The 14,909-nt window shown below is 40.2% G+C and overlaps 1 protein-coding gene across 2 annotated transcripts in view; it reads left to right on the plus strand.

Moving 5' to 3' along the window:
• LOC103151205 (pro-neuregulin-3, membrane-bound isoform-like) overlaps nt 1–14,403 on the plus strand; it is a 230,215-nt gene extending 215,812 nt beyond the window's left edge. For both annotated transcript variants that reach the window (XM_016681250.1, XM_007571129.2), the window contains exons 8-9: nt 6,881–7,063; nt 13,469–14,403. In XM_016681250.1, the coding sequence (XP_016536736.1) occupies nt 6,881–7,063; nt 13,469–14,204 (919 nt within the window). In that variant the 3' untranslated portion in view covers nt 14,205–14,403. The remainder of the gene's footprint in view (nt 1–6,880; nt 7,064–13,468) is intronic.
• Nucleotides 14,404–14,909: the final 506 nt, after the last annotated feature.

Here is a 14,909-nt window from a genome sequence, read left to right on the forward strand (position 1 = left end):
CCCCGTTTCATATCTTTCTCAGTCCGTATCGAAATATAAGAGGCAGCCAAGTGAGAACTTTAATCAACCCGGCAATATGATATAATAAATGGGCTTCCAAATAATAAACAGATCATTTGTTAAAGGAGAAACATCTTAGAAGGATTTATGAAGATTATAAATGGGAGCAACTGTGGTGGTTTATTTCTCAGATGCATTGCCAACTAGATGAGTAGTTTTGTTTTTTTTTTCCTTTATAGGAAGGTTCATTGGTTCAGATAGTTTGATCATTTAAATATGCAAACATACTTTTAAAGATGCTACTTTAGAGACTTTTACTTTTAAATATTCTTGGAAGATTCTTTATATGCTCCAATATGCTTATTGGAATTTTATGTGAACAGCACAAAGTACTGCAGAAGTGAAATGAAAATGTTCTCAGCATTTGAATTTAATTTGCTGACGTCAACATTTCACAGAATCACCTCTCTCCATGATTAGGGCTACAAGTCTGTCAGGTTACGTCTCTACCGTTTTACTATTTAACAAAATGACTAGAGGTCATTCAGGCTGGATAAAGAAATATGTGAAAATCAAGTTTCAGGTCTTCAATTTAATTTAGATTTTGACTTTTGTCTCTCTCACACACACAGATGTTCAGGATTTCTGCAAGATCTGAAAAAATGTCTAAAAAGTCTTAAGTACAACCGTTTTGTTTCTAGGCATCTCAAATCTGCTCATGTCTTTTATGTTGTGGCTTTTCCTGATGCAGGGAAGCAACAAGCCCTGTGGAAAGGATATTCAACTTAAAACTCAACTGATAACGTATACAGGCCAAACTTTTTAGGGTTTTTAAAATTGAAGACGATGTATTATCTTCGTTCCGCTTCACATGAATGCACTACTTATCGCATTAAATTCTAATAAAACACACTGTAGTTTGTGGCTGTAACTTGACAAAAAGTGAAAAGGGCCATCAATACTTTCATCCTCGGGGACGAGCAAATATATGAAGTTCTGAACAGTGAATGACCCGAAATTCCCCATTTCATCTCTCTATTGGAGGGAGATTAAACAAATTGACAACATTTTTGCTACAAGCAAAATCTCTGCGTCGGCTTTGCTTTGTGATCACAGCAGACAGAATCAGATGCTCCCGTTTAAAATGCTCAGGGGAGCCCAGGAGTGCGGGTATGCAGCGTGCTGCAATAGCCCCGTCTGTAATGTTCACAGACAAGTTACACTTCCTCTGATGATATGGGCACACTTCGAGAGCTAAAATGCATTTAGAATCACAAGTCTTAACACGGCTTATTTTTCCTGTAGCGGTTGCAAGTGTGTTTTTATTTTATTTTTTTTATTTATTTTTTTTTTTTCCTATGACAGAAAAATCTATGGTAAATATCTACCTGGAACAGATAACCCTTTTGGAGTCGTGTGGTATAATCACGTGCAACAGAGGTCATGCCATGCCTTTATATAAAGCATCATTACTTTGGGGCTTTTCAGTGTTTTTAGCTGCGGCACTTGTGGAGAAGCCGCAGTGATGAAAGGAAGCAGTGTCTGGAGGGGAGGAGGAGGATGCGCTAGTCAAAGATTGTGTGTCCAGACAGTGAGAGTTTTTACAGGTCTGCTAGACAATGGTGACAAAGGTCACTGTGGAGCAGTTGTGCTGTGTTTTAATGGACCAGCGGCATGTCACAGAGGAAAGTTTTTTTCTTTTTTTCCGCTCTCTTTCTGAAAGGTCGTTATGTGTTGCTGCAGGGACACTGCCAACACCTTCTGGCTTTCCCCCGTCAGTGTGGTACTATGGCGGTGTCTCATGAAGGGCAGCTGACAGTCAATCATCTGTTCAGATGGTTCTCTGAGCCTGTGGAGGCAGGGGAGAACTAGACTGTGATGGATGATGTTGAAATGCTTTCAGCTATTGACCTGAAAAACTGGACCACATTGTGAGCTATCAGGAGAAACTCGCCATAAAAACATGTCAATATGGCCCCCCCATCAATAATACGGCAAATGTTTACCTGTGTGTCAGAGGCTTATCACTGGGCACGGGCGTGTGCAGGTTGACTCGCTTGTTTGAAAGCACGCTGCATCTGTTGAGCTGGGACTTGGCCTCGGCAATTTAGATATCACCAAAAAACACCTGTGGCCTCCTCTCTGACCGCGACGAATCAGCAATCACGCACAGGGGGCTCCACGAGCAAACGCAAGCAGGGGAGCTCGCTTTGTGGCCGCAACGCTGTACGCTCTAAATTATCATAAAGTACGCCGATTTAGCTTGGCATTAAAACATCTTTACAGTAAGCCATATCCATATGGCGTAAGCTTTAACAGATGGCATGCTGTAGAAATCTACGAGCCAGGAGAATCCGACAGAGGTTTCAGTCGAACAAGGAATGGATGGCACCCTGTAAACACGCTAAGATTTCAGGAGACAGCTCTGACTTGGAAGTAAATGGACAATAATAAGACAGCTTCAGCCCCAAAAAAAGTCTCTGCCAAAGCAGGATATTTATCATAGTAGAGATTTAATTTTTCAGAATGCATTTATCTGGAGCATGCATCATAACAGTACATTATATCGAACCATCATAGTACAGATGTCAAAGCCCCAGAGCATGCAGTAAGATGAAGAATACATAAGTCAAACTTTGTCAGGTAAGCAATTACCTGAACCACTCCTCTCCAAAGAAATGTAGGAGTTGTTGGCTGAAGGCCCACCTGATTGTTCTTTTTTTTTCTTCTTGTATTGTAAGATTGTATGTCACTACAGACGTTCATTCATAGTAAACTAATATTAAAGTGAGAAGACATTCAGCACATGACCCTGGAACAAGACTCTGGCAGTCTACGCACACGGGGTGCCTCATCTTACTGCTACGCAGGACCTCACACCTGCTTGTTCTATGTCAGCGTCAATTTACCAACAGATAAATATGAAAAGTGAAACTTCATACAGTGCCATTTTAAGTCATGCGTGAGAGTCGCAGCGCAAAAATAAAGCTCCTGAGACAAAGCTTGAGAATTCAAACACTCAACAATAATACCTGTTTCTCCGTCTTCACCTTTATGCTTGGATGGTCTGTTCATCTGTACTGGCCACACCTGCGCTGAAGCAGTGAAAGCTCACCGAGTTGTGAGCAGGTTTTTGCTCGACGCAGTGACAAACCACTTTAAGGTGTTTACAAGCTGTTGAAACGGGAGTTTTGAGTGACATTACACCATTACAGCATTGGATTTGAAAGGGCTTCTAAATGTTAGACCAAAACCCTCATTTTCAAGCCATCCATCCATCTGTCTGTTGTCTATACCTGCCTGCCCTTGCAGGGTTGAGGCCCATCTCTGTCACACCCTGGACAGATTGCACACGTCCTCACCCGAGGACATTTTTTTACGGAGATCAGATAACCTGACAGTCGTGTGTTTGGCATGTTGGAGAAAGCTGGAGTACCCAGAGAGAACCCACCCATGCACTAGGATTCAACCCTAGGACCTTATTGGTGCACAACAACCAACTGTGCCAACATGCAGCCCATTTTCAAGGCAATACTGTATTAAAAAATGGCATTTTCCAGTGGTACTATTTTAAATCAACATTTTTGCACAGGTCACATCTTTTCTTTGTCCTCAAAATTTCATGCAGTGTCTCACAAGAAGGCAAGAAGTTTGCTGTGGTGGAACTGAAAGAAACCCGAAGTGCTATCATGACTGAATTATTAGAAAACTGTGGAAAGTAGGCTAATCAATTCCTTAAATCAGCCACTGAGCTTGAGTTTTTCCACATACTGAGAAGAAAACCTCGTGAACATTAGGAGTGCTATTCTGTGTGGGTGTTTCCTGCTGGTTTTGTGGAGATCGGTGTTTTTCCCTGTTTATGTGTCTCACCGTTTCAAGCTCAGTTCAGGTCGTTTGTCACACGCTGCTCCCCCTCAGTCTGTCGCTCCTCTCTGCTCTTCTTCAATAAGCAGAGTAAATGCATAAACAGTGAGAGGAACTGGTTAATTTACGGGCAGCCGTTCTCTCGCAGCAAAGCTTCTTCGGAGTAAGTGAGCTTTTGATTAAATGCAGAGACGGGCAGCTCTCTGTCTGTTTCAGACTTCGATATTTTCAGGATTTTATCCACTAGGAATATTTCTAATAAAGCACTTTTTTTTTGCCTTGCTTTCAGTTCATTCTAATTAGAAAATAAGCTCACAGACGGTTAACAATTCCCCATGATTCCACATTATTTACGTCGGTTTCCTGAAACGTTTGATAGAAATATATGAGGTGCAGAACTGACTGATATTTGCTCATTGTTCCAAAACCACAAACATCATGAAAATATCCATATGGCAGCTGCTGTGTTGCACAAAAAGAGACACATTAACTTTTAAAGAGGTACACTGTAGTACACTGTAAAAGTTCTTATTATACCACTTAATCTTTCCCACCTAATATTCTGCTACACCAAAAAAAAAGTATTTTATTAGGACTTTGTGATTTGATTTCTTTTTAATAAAAATTTATACAGGTGTGCAATTTCATGAAGTCTTATTTTTTGACACCCCTATTTATATATATATATATATATATATATATATATATATATATATATATATATATATATATATATATAAACCCAGTGCCATAAAGTCACCTAAGAGTAGACAGTGCCCCCCTCTCTATAGATATATTTGATCTGTGAAGACTTCACCGTTTTTGAACTTTAGTGAACAAACGGGAAACGTGAAGACCAGTGAACTTTTTTTTTTTTACCTTGAACATCAAGTAGCAGTTCAGATCAAAGCACATACATGTGTTAGAATGACCCAGTCAAAGTAAATTGTGTTATGGATTTGAGGTAAGATTTGAAACGTGGTCTTCACTCGTATCTTCCCTTCAATCTGAGTTTGAGTTTTGGCCAAAATTTGCAGTCCTTTGATAAATGCTGGCAAAAAAATGTTTTTGTCTATTTTTCAACTGAGCTCTGCTTGGTCATGTAAATCCCTTTCTATTGGAAATAGATGGTTGTAAAAGATTTCAATGTAAAGCGGATTTTAATTTAAAGACAAACACAAACTAACTCCAAAATGTTGTTTTAGGCTCGCCTGCCATGCCGGTTCTGACCCAGTTATTTAACTTCAGAATCATTATAGTAGCAACAGTAAGACATGGTTTAGCAGGAATCCTTACATTTTCAAATCTAACTCTAATATTAACTCAGGTTGAATGTTGTGGTCCTGTACACAAAAGACACAGTTTGTATAGGATGTGTGGATAGGATGTATCCACACTCGCATATTACAAATACAATACAAAATGTAAAACTGTGTAAGATATTTTTAATTTACCTTGACATTGTTTTTTTTTGTTGTTGTTTTTTTACTGCTACGGAGACTAAGACGTGTTTTGAACTAGGCCACCTACTGTGCTCTGAAAAAAAATTAAAACAACTCGCCTAGAAAAAAAAAAACGTGGCTTCCATCATCATTCATCACCGGGAGATCTGTGTCTCAACATCCCAGAATATAGCAACACAGTTCACTGAAAGAGGAAGTTTACATTTGTCCTTCATGTGTTCCTGTTGTGCTATTCAGTGTGTGCTTTCGGCTGAGTGAATGAAAATAGGGGTTTGTTAGTCAGACAGTATAGAGGCGATCCACAACAGAGTATTTAGTGTAATGAATTTAACCCAAATGAATTTTACTTGAATTATCGCCTGAAGACAAAACAAAATCTCAGATTGACAATAGTAAAATGGTTGCCTACTGCACATTAGCATCATTAGCATAAATACATTTGATCAGAAATCATCTTCAGGAAAATGCTGTATGTCCTAGTAGTTTGTAGTTTTTGTAGTTTACAGTCCTGCTCAGGCGTGCATTGTCTTTGGTCGAGTTTTTGTACAAAACGAAAACAATATGGAATTCACTATTAACACTATTAAAACAGTGGCATGAAGAGCTTCAAGGCAGCAGATTAAATAGGCCATGACAAATTTAAAGAGAAAAATGTATGCAACCCGAATACAGAGGTCCAAACAAATGGAACCCAGGGAAATTAAAAGAAAATTTTTTTATCACTTCATGCTCCTTGTGTGTGCATGTGGTGGTTTAAATGCACCTGCTTCTGTGTTTACATGTCGTCTGAGTGTGCGCCTGTGCATGTCTGCTGTATATTTGTATGCATTTTGCGCAACACCTCGCAGGGACCGGCTTCTGTCAAGATTAGACCTGTTTCACTCCATCAAACCGCAGGAAGAAAAGATTAACCTGAACTTTGAACACGACAGAGCTGCCACTGACAAGGATTTCTTTTTATTTCTGCGCATACATAAAACGCCTGCCGTATGAAGGCGCACGTCTAAGCGGCGTGCGGGCTTTGTGTATCTCATTAATTACAGTTTAATGCATCAGCAGCTAGCAGCGACTAATTCAAATGGAAGGTGTGTTTATCTTAATTATTTTTGGTAATGCAGAAACAAATATTTACAGCTTTATGTAGAAGGAGAAATAAATACAGTTGCATGTTCAGAATCATTCAACAATAATTGATTTTGAACTTAAAAGTTTCAACCAGTTATTTCTTTCAATGAAATGTATAAATATGTGATTATTTCATATTTATAGATGCTTTAATGCACATACTTTTTAGATTTTACGTGACAGAAATGCAGCATACTTCACATCAACCAAGACAGATCAATAATAATAATATTTCATTTGTAAAGCTCTTTTAAAGACATTCAAAGACGCTGTGGAGTAATAAAGATTAAAAGCAACAATTTCAACAGCGAGCAATAAAGGGAATTTTAGACATTAAAAGCAATCAAGACATAAACATGACATTGCAAAAGTAGTTTTAGCTTGTGATTTTAAAAAGCCTTTTTTTTTCTTTTGCTTTCTGATTGCAGGAGTAGTTCCCTTTCACTCAGCCCAGCCCAGCAGCGAAGAGAGGTCAACCACTTCAGGACCCCACCCATCTCCAGAGGGAAGCACAAAATATCCACAAGCCTAATAGACAGCAGCAGAGTGACCGGGCATGTCTACAAACACCTGCAGGAGGACGAGTCAACAGACATGGAGCCCATAAGAAGGTATTTCTCTCCTTTTTGTTAGTTTCATCATTCTTGTTTGATCCTGAAGGAGAAAATTCCCTCTGCCTGTCTTTGGACCGGGGCCACATAATCGGTTCAGTGGCACAGACCTCTGGACTAAGTGAGGTTAAGCTGTTGTGGCGGAGAGAGGACTTTGGGAGAAATTAGTCTGCAACTGTAATAGTCGGTTCAAATCTACAGACTATCCTCAGAAAGCCGATCCAAAGAGATAAATGAATATGCCGTGCCCTCATTCAGCTCAGTCTGCCGTTATTAATTTGGAGAAAACACTTGATTCCAAATCCTCAGCCACATCGCGGTGCTGAGGAAGATATGAGCCGAACTCTAATCCGTCTTACAGATGCCACTGGGCGGCTCGCATACGAACGGAGTTGTTTTATCTGTCTTCTTAAAACAGCATAACAAAACTAATTACCATATCATTCACAGATTCAAATTCGTTTCAAACTGTGCACAGTGGCTCTTGGTTTGCATCTCAGTGAAATTATTTATTTTCAGTTGTTTTTTCTTCCAAGTAGAAAAATTAGACAACTGTTGAACAGAACCAACACTGCATTTTATTACAGTCCTTTGAAAAAAGATTTTGAATTTGTACACATTTAATCCCATTAATTAATAAGTAGGATAAGGTAGTTGTAGTTGACTTTGAACCTGTCTGTATGAAGTGCCATTAGACGACATGTCTTATGAGTGGGCGCTATGCAAGTAAACTTTCCTGCAAGTATGTTGGGGCAGAGCTTTACTCTCTACCAGCTTTGCACATCTAGATGCTGAATATTTTTGGCAATTCCTCTTTGGAAAATACTGAAGCTCAGTCAGACTGAAAGGAAAAACTCAAATTTCAAGTTTGCACCAGATTCTCAATTGTACTTAGTTCTGGACTTTGATGGGACTATTTTAAAACATGAAAAGTCTTTGATCTAAACCCTTCCATCATAGCTGTAGACATGCAGTATGATGAGGGTCATTGTTAAATGGTCTCGCATCCCAGTCTCCAGCTTTCATATCCTTCCTGAAGAAGATCCCATCATAACGCTGCCGCCAAGATGTTTCACATTGAGGATCTTGGGTAGGAGGATGTGAGGTGAAGGTCTTTGATTAATCACAGCATTTTGAATGTACAGTATATAAAATGCTGATGTAAAAATGTTACATTTTAGTCACCCCCAATTGACTTGTGGCAAACTGCTAATTGTTTTTTACTCTCAAAAATCGCTTTCCTTTTGCCACCCCTCCATAAAGGCTTGACTCTTGGAGCGTCCCACTAATAGCGGTCTTCTAAACAGATCCTCCCTGCAGAGTGGTGGATTTCTACGGCTCCTGCAGACTTATGGGTCTCTTGGGTCATTCTTTGATTGATGCTCTCCTTATTTGGCCTGTCAGCTTATGTGGAAAGCCATGACTTGGTAGTTTTGGAGCTACTCTTTGGATGTTTTGGGATTAAGCTGGATTAGACAGTTATCTGAGAGATAGGCACAGATTGGGATATTATTTTATAACTTCCAGAAAGGAGTACTTATAATCAGCTTTATTGGCCAACTTTGTGCACGCAACAAGAAAACATCAACTAATTTTTTTTTTAAGAGAATATGTGCGTGTATACAGCATAATTACACAAAACGACGAGGTTGAACTGAAAAGATGCGCAGTGTTCATTCCCAGCAGAGTAGCTGTGCACTGTGGCTCTTAAGTGTTCATCAGCCTCAGGTGAGGAATTGTCTCAGTGGTGGCTGGTTTTTTGGAAATCAAGGTAAAAACCTTGAAGGCTAAACAGTTTGTGTCCAGGATGTGTGGGTGTGTCTGCAGACATGTTGGCCTGGAGGCTCCAACATACTCTGGCGAACTTCACTCAGCGCAGCTCCGGGTGCTCAAGGCAAACTCAAAGCAGGGATCCATACAGTACAAAGGTAAATTAAGGCCACGTATCCGTACTCGGAGTCGGTCAGTAAGCTGGTGGGTCACATCGAACTGTTTTGCATGCGACACCACAGTAGTACAATGGTAATAAAGTTGAGAGTCGGTGCCATCCTGTGGATGTAATTGAATCAAATTTCAAAAAATCATCTCATGGCTAAGATTAGAAAATTGAAGAACTTGAATGATACATCAGTGAGGGGAAAAAAATATAGTTGGGTACGGATGAGGCAGTGCTGCTACCCAAGTGGAGCTGTGGGAAAAATTTGCCACAATGTAGGAAATCAGCACTGTTTTTTCTACGGGACATAACATGTCAAAACTACTGCTGGTAATGAGAAAAAACAGGAAAAAGTACGAGGGATGCGACTACTTTGTGAGACATCTTGGATCTTCCCTGTGCTTATCAGAATTATGAGGCAGGGCAGCCAGTTGACCTGTTTTGATGCACATTATCAGAGATTGGATCCGTTTCAGGTTGGATTAAAAACAAAGCAAGCTTCTGGCAGAGTCGCCTCACATCAGTTAGCTATCTGGAGACTTAAACAAGTTTCAAAAGTAGAGTCTGATCATCTTCCTAACTGGCACGCATTCAAAGGAGTCAAATCAGTGACACGTTTGCTATCAAAGAGGCAATATTTGCCCAGTGTGCTCAAGGAGAGAAGGGATTTTATTAATGCAAACAAAGCTGTTCAGAATGATTGTTGCACAGCAGCTCTCAAACCTGCAAAAATATCGATTTCCTTCTAGTCGTTGAGGTACACACTTTCCAAAGTATATTTCTGTATACCGTCAGGCATCATCTTTTCTTTAACAGTCACTCTGAGAACGTGTAATTGTTCCAGCTTTTATTTACAGAGACAGCGAAGAGCACGTGTAGGTGCAAATAACAGTCCTGGTTAGCATATAGCTCAAAATACAAAACAACAAAACCTGAGAAATGTCTAATTTACTGTCGTCGAGCGAAACTGGAGCAATGACACCGTTAACAGATCCGTCTGTCATTAAAACAGCGGCGTCTCCCCCGTGTATTCCCCGCACTTAAAAGAGCACAGCGATGTTCCTATTAGCAAGCCATCCTGACTGAGCGTTTCAGCGACTTGTAAGATACTGCGCAAAGCTGCCAAACTCTTTATGTGACCTATTTCCATAATTTACATTTTTAAACAAAGCTCCGTGGAGCCTGCCAGGCGGCTTGTGTTGGGGAAGAGACCCTCCAGGAGTCATTTCCCCCTCTAAACAGACACTAAGAGATGTGCACACACTCTTCCCCCGAATAACAAACTAATGAAGAAACTAATGAGGAATATTTCTGCTTGTTTTTTTGTTTTTTTTAAATCACAAAGGAAAACTCTGTTAGCGGTAGGCAATTAACTCTTACACACATTTTCCAAACGGTTTGAAAAAAAAAAAAAGTAAGAAGACTTATCATCCTCTTTGGGACGTGACAGCATTTGTACAATTAAACAACTTGGATATTATTATGCACTGATGAATCTATTCCAGGTTAATCTTCTCAGATGCAGCTGAACCAGATCTTTAAGTGCAGTGCACTCTGTTAATAAAACACACATTTATTTATTTTTTCTTAATATCTGCCGTTAAATTCATTAAAACATTTCTTGTTTTAGACGAGTGCAGATCACCAGAATTGTTTCTGTTTGCTAAATGCTAGAGTAACGAGAGAGATTTAATGAAATTCAAAGGTTCACATACATTTCCTTCATATTCTGTAGAATTACCTTTTAAATTGTTTGACCTTATTGGTCAACATTTCGGGTATCCTACCATAAAATGCTCACAAATATTTGCAGGAACTTTTTTCCTCCTTACTGCACTGTGTTTACATATTTTCTGCAGAACTGAGGACACAGATTTGCAGTGACCACTCAAAAATATGGACGTTGCTGTCTTTAGGCCAGTTTTAACTCATCTGGCCATGTGCTTTTGGTTTTTGTTCATTTGTAACATCCATTTGTGCTCAAGCTTTAATTCCCTCACTGCTTCAGCAGTGGCTTCTTTATTGTTGAATTGGTGCAGTACTTTAATTTTAATAAAGAGACCAACATTTCTAGCCATAAATCTTTCTGATATTTAGACCTATTTTTTAAAATGTCTTTCCATGCTGCCTCAGAGGGAAGAACTACGTCTGATGTCTCCTTAAAATCCATTCACCATTGAATATTGTGCATTAGCCCATCAGAAGCTTGTCATTATCTGGGATTTTCCAAATTGTCTGAAGGCATAGAAATCTTAGTCTGTGTAAACATTCTTTTCTTGGAGAAAGTTATGAAAAGATGATATCTTATTAGCTTTGCAGTAATAAATCTTTTTGTACCTTTGATCCAAACATCGGGTTTGCCTCCTTTTGGCTTAAAAATGACCTATTTCTCAACTTGCAAGCCACACATCAGCAAGCTCACCGGCCCCTCCCCCCCACACCTCTCCTCCTCAGCCTCCTCATCTCCCATGTTGCCATGGATACACCCTCTCATTTCTGGAAATGAGAAACAGGAGGCGGAAAGGAGAATGAGCGAGGTGGGGGGCGGGGGGACGCGGGGACAGGAAAACGACTGGGCAGAGATGATGAGAGGAGAGAGGAGTAAAGATGGAGGCAACAAAAAAAAAAAAACAGATAGGGGCAAAGATGGCAAACAAACACGAGAATACTCTTCTGTGTTTTCCATTATGTGGCAACAAATCCCCGCAGTCAGTTTTATTATCCAGTGTCAAAACATTTACCCGTTGCAGACCGGGATGGAACTGAAGTCAAATTCGCCGTGGGAGTTATTTTTAGATATGTTTTGATCCGACGGATTTACCTCCAGCTTGCATTTGTCCTTATTATACCAAGAAGGGAGTGAGAAAGTAATTCAATTATTTAAACTCGGTTATGCCACAAACAGCCTCAGAAGGCTGACAATAACACTGACTGTCCCCTTAGGCTGCAGCAATATTAACTCTCATGTGCAAATACACAGAAATTCACCCACTTGACTCTTGATAAGTTTCTTTACGCCACCCGCTTTTCCAAACTTTCCACTGCTCTGGGAACCTGCAACAGACCTGCGTCACTATTTCCAAAAAAAAAAAAAAAAAAAGCTTTTCCAAACTTTCCACTGCTCTGGGAACCTGCAACAGACCTGCGTCACTATTTCCAAAAAAAAAAAAAAGATGCCAAAAAAAAAAAAAAAAAAAGATGCCAGTGATGGGGAAATATCAGATTCTCATGTAGGCCTGTTTTTGCCCTAAATGTTAAATTGAAGACCTGTCAGAGGAAGTGTAATGAGCCTCGGCTTTTAAAGTAAAACTAGAGCACAGTGATGTGTGTACAACATGTTCATGTGCATATCTACAGCAGCCAGGGTAAGGAATCCAGCTGCTCTGCTGCTGGAGCCTTTAAACTTTGATAAGGCGCACCAGGCAGTCATAAGAGAATGGATTTCTCAGTTAAACATTTATCCAGTAACAAACAAGGCTGCTCATGCTGAGGATTATGAATAATTAGTCAAAGATTATGCAAGAACAATAACTAAATAATAATAATTATGTTGGTGCAAGATTATTTTGTTTTTTTTTTTTCCTGTGGAAATGCATTAAAATGTAAAACACACATGGTTGCTGCATTTGTGTCTTTATGTTCTTTATTAAACAGTTTTTTTAATTACTTGTAGCAACAAAATCCCCCAGATAAAAACGATAACATGCGACAAAAGTAGTCATGCTCATCGACGTCTCCATAGTGTGTCATGTCGTAGTCAAAAATGTTTATTTTTCAGTGGCAAAAGTCAAAGATGCAAAGCAGAAAAGTGTGGTGGGTATTTGTGTCGATATCTAAAATACAAAGTTTATGTTTGTATCTCCACCATTTGCAGAAGTACTGCAGAAAGTCTTAGGCTGCGTCTCTACCAGCTTTTCTCATCTAGAGAATGAAGCTTGTTTCTTGCAGTGGGCATGATGCTGTCACCATCATGTGTCACGAAAAGAATAGTGTGGCAAAAAAGTTCAATTTTGCTCTCACTTGTTTGTGGGAAAATGCTAACAGGACAGATTATGGCTTTCTTTCAGAAATAGTTTTCTTCTTTTCAACCTTTTGTAAAGGTCAGATTTTTATTTATTTATTTTTTTTATTAAAACTGTCTGTCCTGTTTCCAGATTGTCCACAGTTGTCATGCCCCCCTCTGACTGCTCCAGTAATTATTCTCAGTTTAGGTGACCTCTGTTTACTGAAGGTAACCAGAACTTTATTTAGGCACAGCAAAGTAGAAGGGACTGTTTTCAAATATATAATTCCCTTCCTCTTCACAACTGTCCACTGTTTTGTGTTGTTTTATCATATACAATCCCAATGAAATGCATTATAATGTGAACACGAACGGTTCAAGAGAAATGTCTACTTTTGCAACACACTGTCGATGCCTTCCACTCTTATTCACATGCTGTCCTGTTTGCTCCCTCTTTTGCCCAAAGGTGCGACTCGGCCAGCAGAAAGGTCGGCGCGCTCCTCACCAGGACCGCTCTTGCTAACACTACTGCCAGAAAAGGATGGACTGAGGTCCCATGCACCCGTCTGGACAAGGGAACCACTTTCCTGCCACACTCCCTGCGTGCTCGCTCTGTGCCCATCATCCCGTCACTCCAAGCATGTGACCCCGAGGCCGAAACTGCTCGCATGAGCGACCGGAGCCACGCGGGGCTCCTAAAGTGGCAACCTGCGCCGTCGGGGGAGGTGGCGAAGCCCGCCGGCTGTCCTCCCCCTCCGCCTGGGAACGTCTGGTTAGAGACGGACATTTCAGCCCGCAGCCCCAACCCCCCTGTTGTCACACGTGCTCTGCTGGAATCTGAGAAGAAGGCTTCCTGCTCTGTTGAGTTCACAGAGGAAATCGTGCGAGGTTTAAAGCAGAAAAGCCTCTCCAGCCAGGAGGAAATGTACGGATCTCACAGCGAGAGCCAACGCGGTGGCACAAACACTCTGGAGGCTGAGACTGAGCCGGAGTCTGACGGAAAAGGTGTCCAATATTTAGCTGGAGCTGCGCACACGGCGAGTGGAACCAGCGTTGTGAAGGTGGAGGGCCAAAGAGAAGTCCAGGGACAGTGCCAAGGTCAGACATCTCTCGCAAACAGAAGGGCAAACAGCTTCCTGGCCACCAAAGGACCCAGCTGCAGAGGAACTGGAAACACTTATGCCAAGCCCTCTGCGAGCTGATTGGATTAACTTTGTAAAGCTTCAAAGACACCATTTCTAATAACTGGATACCTTTGCTGGTGGCTTGGGATGGCTAGACTGTGGGACCATCTGTGTGGCCACATGGACCAGTAACAGATGGCGATCAATTCTAACGGGAGATTAACAGAGCGAATTGTTGTTGAGATAAAAAGAGGGGGGAAAAAAAAACAAAGAAAAACTCGACACAAAAGACATGAAACCACAAAGAGACAAACAAACACACATTGTGAATAAATGTGACTCTATAAGAAAAACTAAAGCGTGACTCAAGTGGAAGCTTGATTTAAACAGTGTCATGAAGAAAAATCACTATTTAAAAAGAGCTTCTACTTAGAAACCAAAATAGTGTGTCATCTCTATGTTGTTTCTCTATTGTAAAGAAATGAAATTATATATGTCATATAATATATGTCATATAGGCGTATATATATTTGACATACAATTGTGACAAAATAAAGAATAAGATAACAGTGTTAATAAAGAGTTGTTTTTCATCTATTTCTTTACTCGATAATTTGATCATTTATAGTATTAGACAAATACACCATTGCAGAAAAAAATAGATTTTAAATATGATCACATATAAAGACTTGTGATGAAGAAAAATACACCGTTGACATTACTGGTTTTCACGTCAAACCAGAGGGTGTCTCCGTGCATTTTTCTTGTAGCGCCTTTGTCTTT

Source organism: Poecilia formosa, unplaced genomic scaffold, assembly GCF_000485575.1.
Source record: "Poecilia formosa unplaced genomic scaffold, Poecilia_formosa-5.1.2 Scaffold274, whole genome shotgun sequence".
NCBI lineage: Eukaryota > Metazoa > Chordata > Actinopteri > Cyprinodontiformes > Poeciliidae > Poecilia > Poecilia formosa.